The sequence below is a fragment of the Lissotriton vulgaris genome, chromosome 2_1, assembly GCF_964263255.1.
Source record: "Lissotriton vulgaris chromosome 2_1, aLisVul1.2, whole genome shotgun sequence".
In the NCBI taxonomy this organism is placed as follows: Eukaryota; Metazoa; Chordata; class Amphibia; order Caudata; family Salamandridae; genus Lissotriton; species Lissotriton vulgaris.
The window spans coordinates 2,022,032,941-2,022,052,832 of NC_141687.1; the positions used below are offsets into that span (position 1 = coordinate 2,022,032,941).

Genomic DNA, 19,892 nt, shown 5'->3' on the forward strand with positions numbered 1-19,892 from the left:
GCTGTGTGATTGTACTCTACACATTGTTGCGTGCTTATCTAGGTTCCTGATCGATACTGTGACCTTATGCCCCTATTCGGCTATAAATCCATTTATTCCCTATATTGGCATAACCGTTCAAGTACGATTTTCTGAAAAGTCATCTCTGGCCTCACACGAACAGAGCCACATTCCAGCATGACTCTCTGCTACTTCCTTTGCGACCAATTAGTGCAATGACAGAGCAGCAGTCACTATCTGATATTCCTAGATAACACTCCGAGTTCTTCAACAAGATAAAAACTCAGCAAACCTGGAAATCCCCGCTTGCTATGTTTTGATTAGTAATGGAACTCTAATGAGCAACTGATAACTGTCACTTCCTAGTGACATCTTTAATTGACGTCTTATGTCCAGCAAACTTGCGTCAAACCCGGCACCTGTCAGGTATAAATATTACCAACGTTGCCTTAAGCAATGAGCGAACCTGTTGCTGATGCCAGCTGCCTGCATGACCCTGTGTTGGTAAAAACTAGCACTCTGTCGCTGCAGCCTGCTATCCTGTGGTGGTGAAGCTGCTGATTACCATTATCGCCGCTACAGCGCGACCTATGGTGCAGTACGCTTGAGGAGCCGTGCAGCCGTCCTCTGCGAAGACATCCAGCCCAGCTGCCCGCGGACGCTGTCACCCCTCCTTCCTCGACGCGCTGAGAGAAGCCGCTGCCTTTCTCGTGCAGAGAAATCCAGTCCCGGCGCTTCCAGTTTACCCTCGCGGGTGACTGGGATATCGAGAGAGACCCCTGAAGGAGATACCAATCCTCCATCATTCTATTCAGAGGTATGGTGTTGACTAAACCCTTAGACGAGAATTCTTGAAACAAACCTTGGCAAAACCAACTTAACTTAAGCTACTTACTTACTCCCCCTTCTCACGTGTTAGGCTTAGGTCAGGCACACTGGGGTAGGCTTAGTTAGAAGCACCAGTTGAGTATGTTAGCCAAATGTATATATGACTGTATATATGTTTTATTACTTTTAAACCATTGTATGGCTAAGAAACCATATCAATGCTTTTACAGTTCTATTTCGCAATACTTATCTTACTGTACGTACTTTTTATAATAACAGTTATTGCAATTGTGGCAATACATTTCTCTTGTATGAGAAGAAAGACTGTTCAATAAATGTTAACCCTTTATTGATAAACGCCCGTCTCTCTATTCTCTACATACTGTGAAAGTAAACTGCACTAGACTGACTGAGTGAAATCTATGTCTATTGTTTCACACGACCCTAGAGATCGACTCTTGATCTGAGGAGCAAAGTTGTCATGTTGCACGGTTGTTGGAAAGCTGAATCCCTTCTTGTCTGTGCCAAGGAAGCTGATCACTTCCTATGCAGAGAAGAAAGTTTCCAGTGACCTCTGAGCTAGTTGGTAACACAACCCAATTAAGTTTAGCATAGTCAGTGGAGGCCTGGAATATCCGCAGTTTCACGTCGATACTACTGTTTATGTTATTCCAATGCGCAGGGCCTAGTGGGAAACTAGGAACTACACTACATGGCGCCCTAACGTTTGGTAAAGCGATAAACTAACGCAAGACTTGTAGAGTAACTCAGTCGTGCATATTTCACACCCCTTTCTCCCGTAAATACTCCAATAGACGTCTGGAGTGGGTGAAAGGTTAAAATCCGCCCGACCTTAGTAGGAAGAGATTCCTATGTAAAGCTCTGGTTTATTCAACGTTGAAGGATACAGTGTTCCAAAATATTGTGCATCTAATCTTTGTCTCCTTGGAGACCTACTCTGCAAACCTCGCATTTTTACAATGCCAGAAAACGGAACCTCTGGGGCCGCAGCAGATGCGACTCAGCAAGGTCCCGAATACACAGACCCGGGTGCTATTATCATCCCGGTCCAGTTAAGAAGATCTATAACTTTAAAACTTATAGAACACGGACTGACACCTCAAGGTGGTACAGTAATTTTCGTGATAGAGGCTCACGAGTATCGGCAGACAGAGGTATTCTATTCATGGATAAACTTTCCAGCGGTAAACGCTATAACACAAGAGTTTCACTATTACAAAATAGAGGAACCTCCGGATGAGTACGCCCCTTTCGAGGAGGTTGAAATTCCACTTAAATTTCAAGAGCACCTGCTCTTGTTTAATGGCGCCCTAAAACACAATGATCACATTACCAGGCTCGGTCCACTAGGTAGACCAGGAGCCACGTGGCCGGTTCTAGCCAGCTACACACCACATCCTGACATTATAAGAATGTCTAGAGAAGAGCTGTTAGCACAGCTAAACACATTAATAAAAATACATAGGCAATTAGTCCAATATGTAATACGGACTGCAACAGTCCAGCCAGCTGTTAATACACCACAGCTGACCCCTCATCAGGGGAACACAAATAAAATTACACCACAGAACATACAGTCATGTCTTGGTAAAACACCCGTAAAACGGGAACAAATTCCTTTCTGGTTAGCCCAGAAAATCACTCAAATAGAGGCAGTATTTCCTGATACTACCCCTATTGAGAAACACAGAATCTTGACCATCTGCCTTCCTATGGGAATCGCACCACACGTGGAGGACTGTGACACTTGGGGTACAGTCTTTTCTTCCATTTACACAAAAACACACGGTGTTCCGTCTATGGCGGTAATACCGGAAGTGCTAAAACAGATTCAAAATGAATTCGGTCCAGAACCCGCTTTAAATCTAGGTATGAAATTACTGAAAGACTTCAAGCAGGTCACGGCTATATTATTAGCCAACATAAAGGGAGAAGCAGCATCTGTGGCGATTCGCCAGAAGTTGAGGGAAACAGATATAAAAGATCCTGTTGAGCTAGCAAAAATCATAGAAAAATGCTATGAAGAATTAGGTAGAGACAGCTTGGGTGGAAAACCAGTTAAGCCCCAACTGCTCGAAAATCCTGAAAAATTATTTATTAAAAATAATTCAAACACTCCTAAAAAGAGCTGGGATGGAAATAAACAATCCACTCCCAAGGAAAAAGTTTTCCAGTCCAGAGGAAGGTCTCCTCGACGGAGGGAAAGAACTCCGACTCGAGAACGCCAGTCTCCCCAACGGGAGCCCTCTGAGAAAAGATATAACCTTAGAAATAGGGATAATATAAAAAAACCTGATAGATATCAAAGTATTGATACACGTCCCTCTCGATCTTTTCCACAGAATTCGGAAAGAAGAGGACGGTCAGACCCAGGAGAGCACACCAAGTCCAAAGACAAGGAACCTGCTCAGAGTAAAAAATCTCAATTTCAGAAAAAGAAGGTAGCCAGTATTAGAGTAATCAACCATGCCGAGAATACTGAGGACACAGTTGAAAAACGGGGAGTGGGCATTGACAATGTTGGACAGTGCAGCAGAAATCAGTATAGCGCGCAAGATCTTGATGAGTCATCTGGAGACAGTGGACACGAATGAATACATTCAGGTTGAAACTGCCGACGCCAGACTTAGCGAGCCCCATAAAATATACGAAATAACATTGCGTATAGAGGGTGATAAGACTAGGAAAATTAAGGGTCTGTTTTGGGATAAGCTCTCAAAAGGCTATGATATTCTGTTAGCTGAAAAAGATTGGCCCCCAGAGTTTGTCAGGGAGTGCCCTCGTGGCGAAGAAGTGATTATGCCTGCCTTCTCGAATCACATTCCGATTCATAAAAAATACACATATGCAAGGAAATGGGCAGTGGCCCAGGCACCTGCATTATATAAAAATCATGTAGGATGGGATGAGGATTCACCGCCTCACAAAATCCAACTAAAAAGTGAACCAACTGCCCAACGGCAGTATCCCATAAAGCAAGAAGCTAAAAAACAGGTCAGGGAGATCTTAGATCAACTTGAGTACCAGGGGGTGATTGAAACATGCACCTCTCAAATGAACAATCCTTTGTTTCCTGTCTCCAAGCCAGACAATTCATATCGTCTAGTTTTGGACTACAGACATCTTAATACATGTTGCAAAACTTTTGCAGTACAAAACTCTCATAGTGCAGCCCTAATGAATAATATAGTTAGGAAAAAATATAAAACGACATTAGACATTTCTAATGGTTTCTTTTGTCAAAACATTGCACCAGAAAGCAGATACTTGACCGCTTTCTCCGCCTTTGGGTCACAGAAAAAATTCTGTCGTCTCCCACAAGGGTTCAAGAACAGCCCAGGACTATTCTCAGCTAGGGTAACAGAGTTACTACAAATCTATGATGATGAAGCATTGTCTTACGTAGATGATATTTATCTCACAGACGACGACTTGGATACTCACTTGAAAAGAGTGAACACCATTATACTTGGGTTCGCTGCAGAGGGTTACAAATTCAACTTTAAAAAGTCCCGAATTGCCCATCTGACAGTACTATTTTTAGGGTACGAATTATCAAGTGAAGGGAAAAGCCTAGCGGACAACTTCTTAGAGAAGTGCGCTGTACTCCAAGCTCCAAAAACGCTGAAGAATTTACAATCCATACTAGGTTTTCTGAATTTCGGAAGAACTTACATCCTAAATTACGCAGAAAGGGTTAAACCTCTCTACGAACTAATAAAACCTGATTTAAAACAAATCAATTGGACTCAAAAACACACAGAAATTTTGAGATCACTACAAACAGACATGTTAGCAAAAACAAAATTAGATACGCGTGACAACACGATCGATCTTGTAATCCGAGTCATCCCAGGAAGATGCGGATTCACGTACCTAACCTCTAATGAGGGAGAGAAGGTACCAATTTCAATTAAATCCCACTTGTACACACAAGCAGAAAAAACATTCAGTCACACAGAAAGAACTGTGAACGCAGTGCAAATCGCATTAGCAAATGAACAAGAACTAGCACACGGCAAACGGATTAATATCCTTACAGCGGAATCCGCCTTCGAGGCGCTATTCAGCCCAGTAAACCTGCCTACAGTGTCACTGGATCCGAAATGGATACAGTACATAGATTCTCTAGGAGCGGAAGACGTGAAATACTATTTCGCCCCGCAATTTGAAGAACTGAATGATTTAGAATATGAAGAAGAATATCCTCTGCCAATCGAAATCCTGCCTCTCCCACAATACGCCTGTATAATCTATACAGATAGCTTTGTACAGCATTTTAATGTAGAGAGTAAATCCTACAATGCAGCATGTGCGATCATTAAAGGTCGTTGGCTGTGCGGTAAATTCAGACCGAAAGTAACGAAAACTGAATCAGTAAAGTACTGTTCGGTTCAAAGAACTGAAATCAGATCTTTAAAGATGGCGCTCGAAAATGCAGAACGCGAATTCCCCACACTTATTGTGTGCGATTCTCATTTTTGCGTCAACTCTTACAACAATAAACTGCAGAGTTGGATCGAAAACGACTACAAAGATGACACAGGTGCCACAATAAAGCATAAATTGCTCTGGAACGAGGTAGCTCTTTTACACAAAGAACTACAAAAGACTCACGTGATTCACGCACAGAGTCTTCAGCGTGATGGCGTTCACGTTGCAGGGAATTCATTGGCTAATACAGCCAAAGCGGAAGCAACTAAACCGGCTTCCGTAGCCACAAAAAAGCGTACAGATAAGTACATAGACGGGGAAACCATGCTGGCAGTAAGAACGACCGTAAAAGGCGACTGTGCAGCACTACCCGTAAACTATCCACTCAATTATGCATACATAATCGATGCAAACTCCGTTCCTTTTGCTCGAATCCATGGAGTGGGGGATAGAGTAATTCCAAACAGGAGCAGGAGGGGCTTCCTCTTACTGGAAGCACACATGGGGTTGGGTCTGAAACACCAAACAATCAAAGCCTCTCTGAAAGAATTACAATCAGAGTACTGGTGGCCAGGAATGAGCATAGATATTCAATGTTTTGCTCAAAAATGTGAAAACTGCAACCGAGATCGCAGAAATGAACAGGCCAGAGTAGTTTCAGGATCCCTTCTAGACAGCATAAGGCGGTCTATCTGCGCAACAAAGAAGAGAAGCGCGTCCCATTGTACACAGTTAAGACGAAAAGCACTTAAAAAATGAGGTCCCCAGCGCTCGGCTGACGCTAGAACGGTTATAAAAGATTTGCGAGTCCATATCGGCATATACGCAATTACCACGTTCCATTCTGACCAGGGTCCTGCTTTCAGCTCTCGAGCTTATAAGGAGGCCATGGCCAGCATGGGAATTGGGTTGCGGTATTCTTGTCCGTCGCACAAGTGTGGTAGAAAGAAAAAACCGGGACATAAAGCAATCAATAACAGCGAAGGTATTAGGTTCAGGCGCTGGGTGGGTCAAACATTTAATAAGTGTCCAGACTAGTCTTAACAACATGCCAAGAAATTCTCTAAAAGGTTTCAGCCCATACGAACTATTGTTCGGAATTAGAATGAACGTTCAGGACCTCGATAGTCAGATGTCAGTGGTACAAGAAGAAAAAACGCACTTTGATGTAAAAGACCGTTTGGCTGTTTTACAGGAACTGAATGAAACAAGAAAATCATTAAGCAACATAAAGTTAAAGCAACAGCCAAGTACCACTGACGAGGCACCACCCGCAACAGCCCCAGCAAGGCCTGTCTGGATTCCAAAGATTGGGGATCTAGTCAGAGAAAAGATCGCGGTTAAGAAGGAATTTGGGCCTTCTTACAGAAAAGCAGTACCTGTCTTAGCAGTCACCGGAACAAGATCAGTTGTGCTACCGCCCCTTGCTGGTAAAAAGGAGAACAGAGTCGTGTCCATCGATCTGGTAAAACCACAAGCATGTGGCCTATAATCAACAGTAGGCCCAGTGGACTCCCAAGAAACAACAGAATACCCAAACTTGCAACAATCCAAGAGGTTCAAACTGAAAGACTCATCACATTCGATCAGCCTGCAGTGCACAATGAAGGACTATGCAATACAGCCATGGAACTCGTGCCTCTTGAAACACAGATTGAAACAGTTCGTCAAGAAACAACACCAGTCTACACTAATGTGGCATCAGAAAGTGCTACCGAGAGACAGATTGAAAAAACAATCCCATCAATTGACAGAACTGCCTCTGGTTATTTCATCAACTTCGACAACTTCTCTGAAGATTTAAACGACCCCGAAGTGATGCCAGAAACAAAAAAGTCTTTTAAAGAAAAAGCAACGGAACTCTTTCATCAACTGAAGGAAATCTACCTAATTTCCCCTTGGCTAGAGTTCTGGTTCGGTCTAGGTGTATTTTTCCTCCTGCTTTGGCTCATCATGGTACTATGTTTGGGAAAATTCATTGAAGGAAAATATATTACAATGGACACAGCAAGTCAGAACATCAACCTAGTCCTGAAACCACACAGATCATCCCACGTGAAGAAAAGAGAACTGTCAACAGTAAATGTCACAGCAATTCCAATACCTGGTGGGGTAGTATGGGAGAAAACAGACTATGAGATCTATGGTCCGGTCGAAATCCTGAAGTATCCTCATCAACTAAAGGTTTCCTTAAGTGACTTTGTGACACCAGGTACATTCTCTGATGATTGGGACTTTAACAGTATTAATGACATGATGTCTGATTTAGTAATGTCAGCTAGATTCACAGATCATGATTATTTACAAGGTTCATCTAGTTATGAGCAGTTATTCTGTTATACCCACTATGGGGATCATTACTTGCATAAATCTGCACAGCCTAGAAATGTTTTTATGTATAATCAATGGGAACATTGTGCTACACCACCTAAAAGCAGTTCTAAAGCATTTTTTGAGAAATTCAAATACTTCTCAGGGTTTAACACCAGTGATGCAGAAACATTTTATTACAAACTGTTAGATAAAACAGGTATGAAAACAATGCTGACAAATTCTAAATTGATATATTCAGAAGCATTTTATGACAAAATGATGACATTTGGTTTTGATTATTGGAAAAATAATATTGAAACGAAAACAATTTGGGGTACAAAAGATTGGCAGGTGCAAGGCATTGAAGCACTATTTAGAACCTGCATGATACCAGAACAAATGTTATTTTTAAATGACACTGTACACCAAACATCTTGTCTTGGCCTAGCTAAGATCAAAGAAATGAAAACACCGTCTATACCAAAGCCAATACCTGAAAATACAACAGCTGATATTGAATTAGACGTGTCACAAATTTTACATTTCAACAGAACACATCCTGATTGGAAAAAGTGGTTAATCTGGCCTACAGACACAAATAGCTGTCAAGATAGATTCCTGAATAAAACACAGGGTTTAAAAATGACCAGATTAGACTCAAGATACTCCCAGAGACAACATCCAGGGATTATAACAACATACAGTGTAGGGAAACTCTGCCTAGAATGGCTAACTACATCCACACTGGCTGAAATTAAGCAACACTTGTCTTTATTAAAAGATGGTGCTGATTTGCGCGATTTCATTCTTGGACCACGCAAACAGCGTCAAAAGCGTTTCATAGCGACCAGTATCTATGCTGCTTACAACGAGGCTTGGAAAGTAAAGCAAATTGAAACTGCTGAAAAAATACGAGAAATTGATCGTATTAATTTGGAGAAATCACTTTCTGTAGTAGACAATGGGTTAATGACTCTGTCTTCCAGAATATATTCTTTGGACAATATTGTATCCTCTGCCTTTGATGTGATAGACAGAGATTTGCTAATGTTACAACATGGCCAGTCTCAATTACGCTCTATTATAGAACTAGGCTGGACGCTGCAAAATCTTCGTTCAGGCTATGTGCCTTGGCGTTTAATCAACACAACGTCATTATTTTCCAGTTTTAACCTTACTGATAAACAGATCAGTTTGGCACAGAAAGGAGCAGACTATACAATCCTGAGCATCGAAAAACTCGAGAGATTATCATTGACAATGTCAGAGAGTCCTGTCATTGAATGGATAATACACGGAATTATCACAATTCCGATAACAACTTTCCGATTTCATAAATGCCTTGAGTACATACCTGCTGGCCAATATGAACAATTGGGTAAGGGATATGTAAAATCCGAATGGAAATTACCATACACTCATTCTTGCTATAGTGACAGCGACAAAAATGTATTTCTTAGTGGTGACAACTGTAAACACTCACTAAGCGGTATACTTTTGTGTCAGGGTATTAATTTACACGGAGCATGTGATGGAAATTCAAACAACCTCTCATGCCACCAGCTAGTCACACCTGCAACTCCCCGTCAATAAAAGGATCACCTTCCGACTGCTTACCCACGCACACAAATCACTCTACGACATCGGACCAGATTGCCTCAACTCTCGACTGTCCTTCTACACCCCCTCCCGCCAACTACGCTCTTCCAGCCAAGCCTTCGCCACTGTACCTCGCATCAACAAGACCACCATGGGAGGCAGATCCTTTTCATACCTGGCTGCTAAAACATGGAACTCACTCCCCGCTTACCTTCGCCTCACCCAGAACCACCTAGCGTTCAGAAAGCAGCTTAAAACGTGGATATTTGACAAATAATCCTCCTCCCCTTCCTAAGCGCCTTGAAACCCTCTGGGTATGTAGTGCGCTATACAAATTTTATGACTTGACTTGACTTGACTGACTAGATAGAGCCCTTCTTTATGCAACTCGCAAACGGGAGTTACATTCTTAGAACGGATCACAGGTGCTGTGGCCTCGCGCCAGGGAAAAGTTATCTAGTACAAGTAACGTCCATGGTCAAATGTTGCATGCAAGCATTGTTCCCGAGCGGGCCTCCAGACATAGTGACTCCCCTCTGGCCTCGTCTGAATCTCTATTCTATACGAATTGATACATTAAGCAAAATGAAATCTGTACTTTTACAGACAACAGTGCCTATAACGTCATCTAAAGAGACGTATGATCTTCTAGTCGCAAGGACGGCTACTGAAGTCCATGACCTTTTATCAACAAATTGCCCCGTGCATTTCGTAGAAATGTTCAGCCAACTCCTTAACATGTCTAGTGCAACAAGCATCCCAGGCATATTTAAGACAGTCTTTTCGGGACTGCTAACACCCTTCCAGGCAATTTTGGGAATCTTTCCTAATTTTGTGCACTCCATCTTTGGTGGTATACCACTATTTTTGGGACTCATCGCAGGGATTCTATTTTTGACCATCCTGCTACGATATGGCAAGCCTCGGCTCAGACATAGCTCCCATGGGAATGGAAGAGACAATCCTAGCAATGCGCTACAGGGACAGGATAACTAACGTCCTCGGATTGGCCAGGCTGAGAGATCTAAACATGACCTGGTTCCTTTCATTCAGACCGATATGGCAAAATTGCATTTTACCTGTGCTACGGTGTATGCTTTGCGGCGATGAATGCGTGTTGGACATCTGTCTTTCACTTCCATCAGCAGTACCAATGGACGTCGATACTTTGCTAAGTCCAATAACGGCTCACGCATTGTGTTGTCCCCAGCGGCTACCAATCCTGATGACGGCATTCGTGGAGACTCCTGTACTACAGCCAAGTGGTAACAGTGGAGCGAGTGACAAAAGTAACATCATCCAGGTACAACGTTCTGTGAGCATTGCTGGTCCTGCCTTCGATGACAGCAATCATTCTCACACCTGCCAAGTTACAGCGCTATCTAATTTGGTTGAACTATCACCTGATTTTGTAGACCAATTCTTTGCGAGCCTGTCTGATACGATGTTCTCACCCATAGAGAAACAATAACTTTTGAAAAGCTTTCCGACACACAGCGTTCCCATGAACTCTGAATTCGGCCTTCAGTTTTGATCAACAAAAACTGCCAGGAGCTTTGGAAATCTATTTTCTTTGAATTGGACAATTTTTTTAAAAATATTGACCCTCTCTTTTTGGCACGAATAATTCTTTGCTTAACGTAAAAACTATTCTTAGAGAACAGAAGCTTCACACTTCTATTTCTAAGCACATCTAGAGACATAACAACATAACACCAGCCTCTAGCACACATGTTATTACAATGCATTTTTATGTGATGATTTATCTCGCATTTCTTCTGTCAGAGATACTTCATGTGTAATTCTTTTTGCATAATCGTTCATTGATTTCATATGCAATACCTTTTGAACGATTACTATGCTTTAAAAAACGTACAGTACCTAAATTCCATGTATTACAAGTACGCCTATTTCGAATGCATTTATGTATTTTGGGGTGGGCAATGTTACACATACATCTAATTGCTTAGTTTTAGTAATTTTGATGGACATGTAAACGTGGAGTGGGTGTTGCGTGCTTATCTAGGTTCCTGATCGATACTGTGACCTTATGCCCCTATTCGGCTATAAATCCATTTATTCCCTATATTGGCATAACCGTTCAAGTACGATTTTCTGAAAAGTCATCTCTGGCCTCACACGAACAGAGCCACATTCCAGCATGACTCTCTGCTACTTCCTTTGCGACCAATTAGTGCAATGACAGAGCAGCAGTCACTATCTGATATTCCTAGATAACACTCCGAGTTCTTCAACAAGATAAAAACTCAGCAAACCTGGAAATCCCCGCTTGCTATGTTTTGATTAGTAATGGAACTCTAATGAGCAACTGATAACTGTCACTTCCTAGTGACATCTTTAATTGACGTCTTATGTCCAGCAAACTTGCGTCAAACCCGGCACCTGTCAGGTATAAATATTACCAACGTTGCCTTAAGCAATGAGCGAACCTGTTGCTGATGCCAGCTGCCTGCATGACCCTGTGTTGGTAAAAACTAGCACTCTTGTCGCTGCAGCCTGCTATCCTGTGGTGGTGAAGCTGCTGATTACCATTATCGCCGCTACAGCGCGACCTATGGTGCAGTACGCTTGAGGAGCCGTGCAGCCGTCCTCTGCGAAGACATCCAGCCCAGCTGCCCGCGGACGCTGTCACCCCTCCTTCCTCGACGCGCTGAGAGAAGCCGCTGCCTTTCTCGTGCAGAGAAATCCAGTCCCGGCGCTTCCAGTTTACCCTCGCGGGTGACTGGGATATCGAGAGAGACCCCTGAAGGAGATACCAATCCTCCATCATTCTATTCAGAGGTATGGTGTTGACTAAACCCTTAGACGAGAATTCTTGAAACAAACCTTGGCAAAACCAACTTAACTTAAGCTACTTACTTACTCCCCCTTCTCACGTGTTAGGCTTAGGTCAGGCACACTGGGGTAGGCTTAGTTAGAAGCACCAGTTGAGTATGTTAGCCAAATGTATATATGACTGTATATATGTTTTATTACTTTTAAACCATTGTATGGCTAAGAAACCATATCAATGCTTTTACAGTTCTATTTCGCAATACTTATCTTACTGTACGTACTTTTTATAATAACAGTTATTGCAATTGTGGCAATACATTTCTCTTGTATGAGAAGAAAGACTGTTCAATAAATGTTAACCCTTTATTGATAAACGCCCGTCTCTCTATTCTCTACATACTGTGAAAGTAAACTGCACTAGACTGACTGAGTGAAATCTATGTCTATTGTTTCACACGACCCTAGAGATCGACTCTTGATCTGAGGAGCAAAGTTGTCATGTTGCACGGTTGTTGGAAAGCTGAATCCCTTCTTGTCTGTGCCAAGGAAGCTGATCACTTCCTATGCAGAGAAGAAAGTTTCCAGTGACCTCTGAGCTAGTTGGTAACACAACCCAATTAAGTTTAGCATAGTCAGTGGAGGCCTGGAATATCCGCAGTTCCACGTCGATACTACTGTTTATGTTATTCCAATGCGCAGGGCCTAGTGGGAAACTAGGAACTACACTACAACATTAATAAGGCCCTACGTCTAGGAATCTGCACATTGGCCACACTAATTTACTTTTGGGACTCTGTATGTGGAGGCACCGGTGCTCTCAAAAGCTACTGACGACGACGGCGCACAGTGGTGGCGCCTACATAGGCTCCACATATAATTTTCAGAGTGGAACGGCGTCAGTGCGAGGCTGAAAGGTGCCACCTACCTGCACACAGAGGAGCTGCTGAAAAGTTTCCAGATTCAGTTGCTGCCTGGGGAATATTCAGGAGGTGAGGAATCTGTGGCTAGAGTCTCTACCAGAAAGCGCATTACCGAATGTAAGTAACTTGTTCTTTACAGTACCAGTTTCTTGGCTGAGCAAGTATTGCACAACACTTGTTTTATTTTCGTTTATATCTGGACAGTGCTAAGTGATGGAGTTAAGGCGCCTCAAAACTGAGCAATGACAAAAAGATGACTCTTTTGTATCCATACTGCTGCTGGTGCAAAAAGTTGCATGTGAAATGCCTTTTCCTCTACACATCAACACTTTGCACTGATGATCAAGGATGTCATCATTTAGATTCTTCCAGTGTGTTTCTTTCATAAATGTAGGCCAGGTGGTTACATAGGTTACCCCTTATGCAGTTTATCCTTTTTGATATTTTGTAATCTACTCAATAACACCCTTAATTCAGTTCCAGCGTGGCTACTCCAAGAACAAGCCTCTTTTTTCTCCCCTAGTTTGTTGGCTTATTATCTCCTCTCTTAGCACGAGTACCATAGCTGATAGCTTACAGAACCCGTCATGCCTTTCTTTAAAGAATAAATGTTGACTCCACCGTGCTCTCCAATTTTAGGTCAGATTCCAACCTGCCCTCGTTACCTAAGAACCTGATGATAATTGTGGTTAAGCAACTCCACTCCTATTAGGATAATGGTTTCCTGTCATCTCCTGTAGTCTGCTTTCCAATTGAAACATGGCACCAGAAGCCGTCTCTTGGGTTTTTTGGACAATGACATTTGATTTATTGATGACTGGCTTCTATGTCTTCTTTTAATGCTGGAACTGTGGAATATATACTGGAGACCTTTATAATACGTACCTCGCTGTGCAGTTTCTTACGGTAAGGCACATAAGAGTTGGTCCCATAGTTAGTTACTTATTTTACCTTGCTAAACAGACTTTCAAAGGTCACAAATGCAGACCAAAATGGCATTCAGTTATTCATTTAATTTCTTTCTCAGTGCAGCCAAAAGGTCTCTGAGCACCTTCTATCCTTTTTTCCGTTTTTTTTAACACAATTCTGTTGAGGTTTTTGAACATAGTTACACTTATGACACTGCGTATGCCATTAATGCGACATGAACAAATAAGGTAACAGTTCTATTAGAGTAACTTTCCACCAAATAATTGGTGGCCAGATAAATGCAGATATACATAAGTCTCAGATATTGTAATGTCTATGGACTAAGAAAAGGGAATAAGGACATTGTAAAATATTCCTATCAATTACATAGGCAAACAATCAAATATGATAGAAATAAGGGAAAAAAGAAAAAACTCGTGTGTTTATCTACTAATAACAATTCTACATCAAAAGTAGGAATCCCCCCCCCCCCCTGTCTCCCCCGATCACCTTCTATACTAAGAGGTCTCCTCATCTTGTAGCATCTGGAAGGGCTTTCTTATTCACCTACTGATTTTCACATTTATATAGCCCTCTGATCTTACGTCGAGGTTTCCATTGTTTTTAAAAGATTCTGTGGAATTCATCACTTGTTGAACCTCTTTAACAAACCGTGGGTAAGGTTAAGACTTGGATAAATGCTAGCTTACCAGGTGAAATCTGTATTAAGCCGTTATATCTTCAATTTTTCAATGTGAGGCCACTTGCACCACTTTTTTCCAGTACCCACATGTCTTTAGTAAGCGATATCATTATCAATTCAAGACTGAATTATTGTAACTGCCTGTACTATCGCTTACAGAAATCACAAAATACAGCAGTTAGGCTATCATTAGCTTAGCACACAAAATAATGTATAATTGATTGACTCTAGTTTGAGTGCTAATGTGATGCGCTGCATAAAGAGAAGTGTTGATTTCACCAGTTCTTGTGCATTTTGTATGTAAAAGTGTCATGCTAAAAAAGTTCAGAGTTAAAACAATAACATAAAACGTTTTGATGATTTCTTGTCCTCCTCCAGAGAGAGACTTTGATGAGAGCACGAAGTGAGGAAACTGGAAGGATGGTGCCAGGAATGCCTGGTTGGGTTAAGGTAAGCTACTGTCTTTATAAATTTGAAATTACAGTTTGAAGGTTTGGTGGTATTTCCTAGAAACTATATAGTTAAACAGTATTCACTTTTTTATTTGTAGACAGATGAAAAATAAATGGGAACAAGCAATATTGTTAGTGATGTGGACGGCAGTGTGATATTAAAGATATATTTATATATCATATATATATATATATATATATATATATATATATATATATATATATATATGATATATAAATCATACATTGCAAGACTGAGGTCTTGTGCATTTAGAATCCTTTATTGCATATTCATGAAACAGGAGCTTCAGTGAGTGCCAGGTTCTATGTTTAAAAATCATTTTCTAAACAGTGGCAAAAGCTTTGTTACATTACGATATTTCAAGCAGATGTGCCTCTATAGTAATTTTAGTTAAGTTCAGTATTCTGCTTTTTCCAGTGCTTTCCTTTGTGAACTCATGACATTCGAACTAAAATAACAAGTCCTGCATAGAAGTGTATTTTTGTATAATAGTGCACTGCAGTATAGTTAAGTTTTTTAAGAAATGTTTTTCTATTTCTTTCTAGTTCCTTGATGCAGTAACTGGCACATATCGGTACTACCACTCGCCAACACACACCGTCCATATGTATATTCCGGAGGTGACCTCTACAACCACACCTCCCTCTACACCCCCGACTCATAAAGTAAAGCCACCGGCTGCTACTGATATGGACAGAGATGTTTCCAAATTGAAGCGCTCCTACTCATCCCCTGATATAACCCAAGCTTTAAAAGAGGAAGAAAGGAAAAAAATACTGCCAACACCTACTATTAATCGTGAAAATAAGTAAGTACCTTAAGCATTTCTTTTGATTATATTTTAATATTTCACAGTGTAACTTTCTAATGATTACCATTTCCTCAGCAGATTTTCTTATGCAGATATTTTTCATGTTTCTTTGGTGCACACATTTTACAGTCTGTCCTGCACACACTGTATGGTGCTATTGGACGTCTCAGCACATGAGACTGTATTTGGTGCTAACCTACACTTTTTAAAATTGCTTCTACATGTTAGTGATACATAGATAAGGGTCCCAGAGAAACAGCGTATCATAAAAGTACGCAATTAATTATTCAAAAACTTTTTCAAATACAGAATTCATCACGTTTAATAAAGCAAACACTGTCTTTAAATCACAATGTGCTAATCAATCAATTCAAGCTTTTGACATAAAAAATATTAGAGCCCCAAGCACAGGAAGGGGAGGAAGTGTAAGGTGTGAAATGGAAGAGGGTAGGGTTGTTCAAAAGAGAGAACTTCGTTTCATATTCAAGATAAAACATTCCTTATTAATTTAAGAAAAGGCTATAACTTATTCAAGCCAACAATACAATTGAAATAGTACAAAAGTCATTCTACGGTCACAATCATAAATATTTTTAGTCATGGATAGTGCCGGATGACGAGACTGGTAGAGCCGTCGACGTTTCGACCCCTACATGGGAGGTTTACTTGAGCCCTTAAACGGGGTCTTCATCAGGACAGGAAGTGTTGTAGTGGGGCAAGACAATTCATGGTCATTTGGGCTAGCCGGCTCCGATTGTTAGGGATCTGATGGACCACCTTCCGTGTGGTCAATTGCTAGTGGGCTTAGGGATCAAGAATTGGGCCGAATGTATCTTTCACTTTGGGCTGGAGTCAGTCCATCAGTGCAGTAGGACTGCTGGAATAGAACAGGATTTCTTCTCCTATACTTCTGATTAATCAGGCGGTCGTGGTGGCGCGCACACGAAGAAGCGAGCACCTTTGAAACGAGAGACCGCTGCTGCGGCTACGTTTTTGGAGATGTGAGAACAGTGACGAGCTCTTATCGCCCTGGGCTACTACTATATTGGACTACTGAAAGCCACCACGACCGCCTGATTAATCGGAAGTATAGGAAAAGAAATCCCGTTCTATTCCAGCAGTCCCACTGCACTGATGGACTGACTCCAGCCCAAAGTGAAAGATGGGTATACATGAGCTAGGGATGTGTATCTAGGTTTCAGTAAGGGACCATAGACATGTGATGACATTAAATGTGTTCTCTACGATCACAGCACAGCTACTTAGTCAGTGAATGTTTGATTAAGCTCTCTGATGTCATTACCGCAAGAAAATGTTCTCAATCTCTAGTGTTTACCCAAACAAGATTGCCTTTATTAAAATGCTCTTCATGTTAAAACAAATTTTTTGACGAATAAACATTATATTAAGTGTAGAAAAATCATGTATGTTACATAACGCTACAGCACAGTATGGTTGTAAGTAGTGAAAAGTGTACATAGATTGTGTTCAAAGTAATTTGCAGATACTAGTTTCATAATATTGTGAGAATGGTTTAAATATTTGTTAATCTGACTTCTGTAAGAACTCCTTTTGAACATACAGTGTAAATAAAGCAACATTAGATTACCTTAAATGGTACTTAAAAGTCATGGCACTTAAAAAACAAAGGGCTCTGGTTCCTGGGGTATCCATGGGTGGGATGACTCTCCAACTTTCTGTCTTCTACAGGGTTTCTTAGGATGATTTCTATCGACCCTCATGTGTAGGCAGCTGGTCAGCCAAGGTGGATGCAGTGTCATTGGATTTGATGAGTCGTGTTTTGCATGTAGCTGTGTAGGATTTCCTCGGTGGGGTTGTGCCCCACTTTGTGTTTTGCAGTACTGAACTCTAACCTACCACCAAAACAATGGGTTTCACTTTGTTGATGGGTTTGCACAAGATCAAGTTCTAGTGTTTCAAAGCTTGAGTGCAACTAAAGCCCGGGTAGTGTCTCTGTTGCTAGTTAGTTCCAGATGTTGGCTGTCCCGAAATCAGTTTTGCTGCTCTTCAGTGTTTATCGGTGGAATTACTGTGATTTGCGTTCTGGTACGTGGAGGATGTGCTTCAAGTGACACTGATACTCACAGTGATGGTCCTAGGCCGGAGGGAGGTTGTTTCCCCAGTTCCCCCCTCCTTTCAGTATGTTAAGTTGCATCTGTAGATACAGAGCTTGGCACCAGTGCACCAGTTCCCACAATGAATACAACAGAAGTGGTCTAGGAGGTGAAGACACCCACAAGTGAAAGTTTGAGTAGAGGCCTGTTGCTATGCAGTCACTCCATCTCATTATTACCAGACCAAAGAAGTCACTGCCTCTGCTTTATAGAGGAACATTCGGGCTTCTGTATGTCGCAATTGGTGACTCGTTCTGTTTGGCTGTCACATGCGCACTTCTATGCTGCCATTTTCACTGGCATCCTTTCAATATGTTCATTTGCCGGGGAGAAGAGCGGGACACCCTGTGACTTTAGGTGTAACTGTCCTGGGCTGGCCTACTTCAAACTAGCGTTTAGCCCCCTCCTGACTACAAGGCGGGGGAGTGCGAGCACTCAGGCAGTACTCACACACAAACACACATGAATATTCCCACAGGAAGCTATCTCGCCACCTCACATCCAGTCCAGATGGCATTGTCTGTTGTGTCCTTGGAGAAATGACCCGCTCTGTCCCCCTGGCCGGTAGCTGCCTGGTTTTTCGGGGAAAAGCATGGGCAGTCGATCCCAAAACCTTGAAGAAAACAGTTTCCAGACTGTCCTTCTCATGTGCTGTTGCACTGCGTCTTATGCAGAGCATTTAGAATTATGCTGCAGGGTTGATGAAATTTTGCAGCAAGAAAGGGCAATCTTGGAAGCCGAAGAAAAGCAGAGATGGCCGAAAGATAGCCCTTAAGACTGCCCAGGTCAGAGCCCTGCTGGGCCAAAGAAAGTATGTACAAAAGTATTTCTAGAAGAGGGGCAGAAAAGTAATCCACAGCCTTTGCTGTGCACCTTGCCACAAACGTGTTCCATCGACAGGCTTTTACAGTCCTAGTGAAGGGATGCCTAGCAGCCAAGATTACGTTACAGACTTCGGGAGGAAAGTCAAAAGCTGTCAACTGTCGCCGCTCAATCTCCACGGAAGGAGGTGGAGGCTGGACAGGTTTGGGTGCAGAACCCTCCCCTACTGCTGCGACAGAAGATCTTCCTGAAGAGACAGTCTGAGTGGAGGTTTGATAGCCATGCTCAGGAGCTCTGGATACCAGACTCTTAGTGCCCCATCCGGTGCCTCAAGAATGACTTGGGCCTGCTTGCGCTTGATCTTCAGCAGTCTGGGCAGAAGTGGTACAGGCTGAAAGGCACACATGAGGTAGCAGTTCCACTTGCAATGAAAAGTGTCACCGAGCGAGTGCCGGCTTGGAAATTCCAACGCACAGAATTGCTGACATTGTGCATTCTCTTCAGTGGTGAACAGATCTAACCAATGCTCTCCCTACCGCTAAAAGAGACCTTATACCACCTCTGAGGAAAGACACCATTTGTGATCTACTAGGCACCAGAGGCTGAGTTTGTCTTCCCTGGCGGTCAGAGAACCTGTCAGGTGTTGAACCACCAGGGTCATGCCCTGATGTTCCAGCCATGTCAAGTGACAAAGAGCCTCTTGACATAGGGTCCACGACCCCACCCGCCCTGTTTGTTGCAGTACCACATGGCAGTGGTGTTTTCTGTGAACACCTGCACCACTTTCCATTTGAGAGAGGGAAGGGATGCCTTCAGTGTCAGATGAATCGCCTGAAGCTCCAGCAGGTTTATATGGAGCCCGGACTCCGCTGGAGACCAGACGCCTGTGATCTCCCCCTCTCCCAAATGGCTGCCCTATCCCAGGAGTGACGCATCTGTCACCACTGTGAGGTCCTGGTTGAGAAACTGAGATCTGCGTCGGACCCAAGCTTGGTTTTTTAACCACCACAACTGCAGTTGTTGTGCAGTCTCCTCCGAGATCTGGAAGTCGTATGAAAGATCCCCCTGATGTTGCGCCCATTGGAACTTCAGGTCCCACTGCAGAGCTTGCATATGCCATCTGGCAT

General features: G+C 42.4%; 1 protein-coding gene across 1 annotated transcript in view; it reads left to right on the forward strand.

The window, feature by feature from the left end:
* USP8 (ubiquitin specific peptidase 8) overlaps window positions 1-19,892 on the forward strand; it is a 580,270-nt gene that overhangs the window by 304,628 nt on the left and 255,750 nt on the right. The window contains exons 12-13 of the mRNA XM_086958250.1: window positions 14,902-14,973; window positions 15,543-15,805. Coding sequence (XP_086814376.1) covers window positions 14,902-14,973; window positions 15,543-15,805 — 335 coding nt within the window. The remainder of the gene's footprint in view (window positions 1-14,901; window positions 14,974-15,542; window positions 15,806-19,892) is intronic.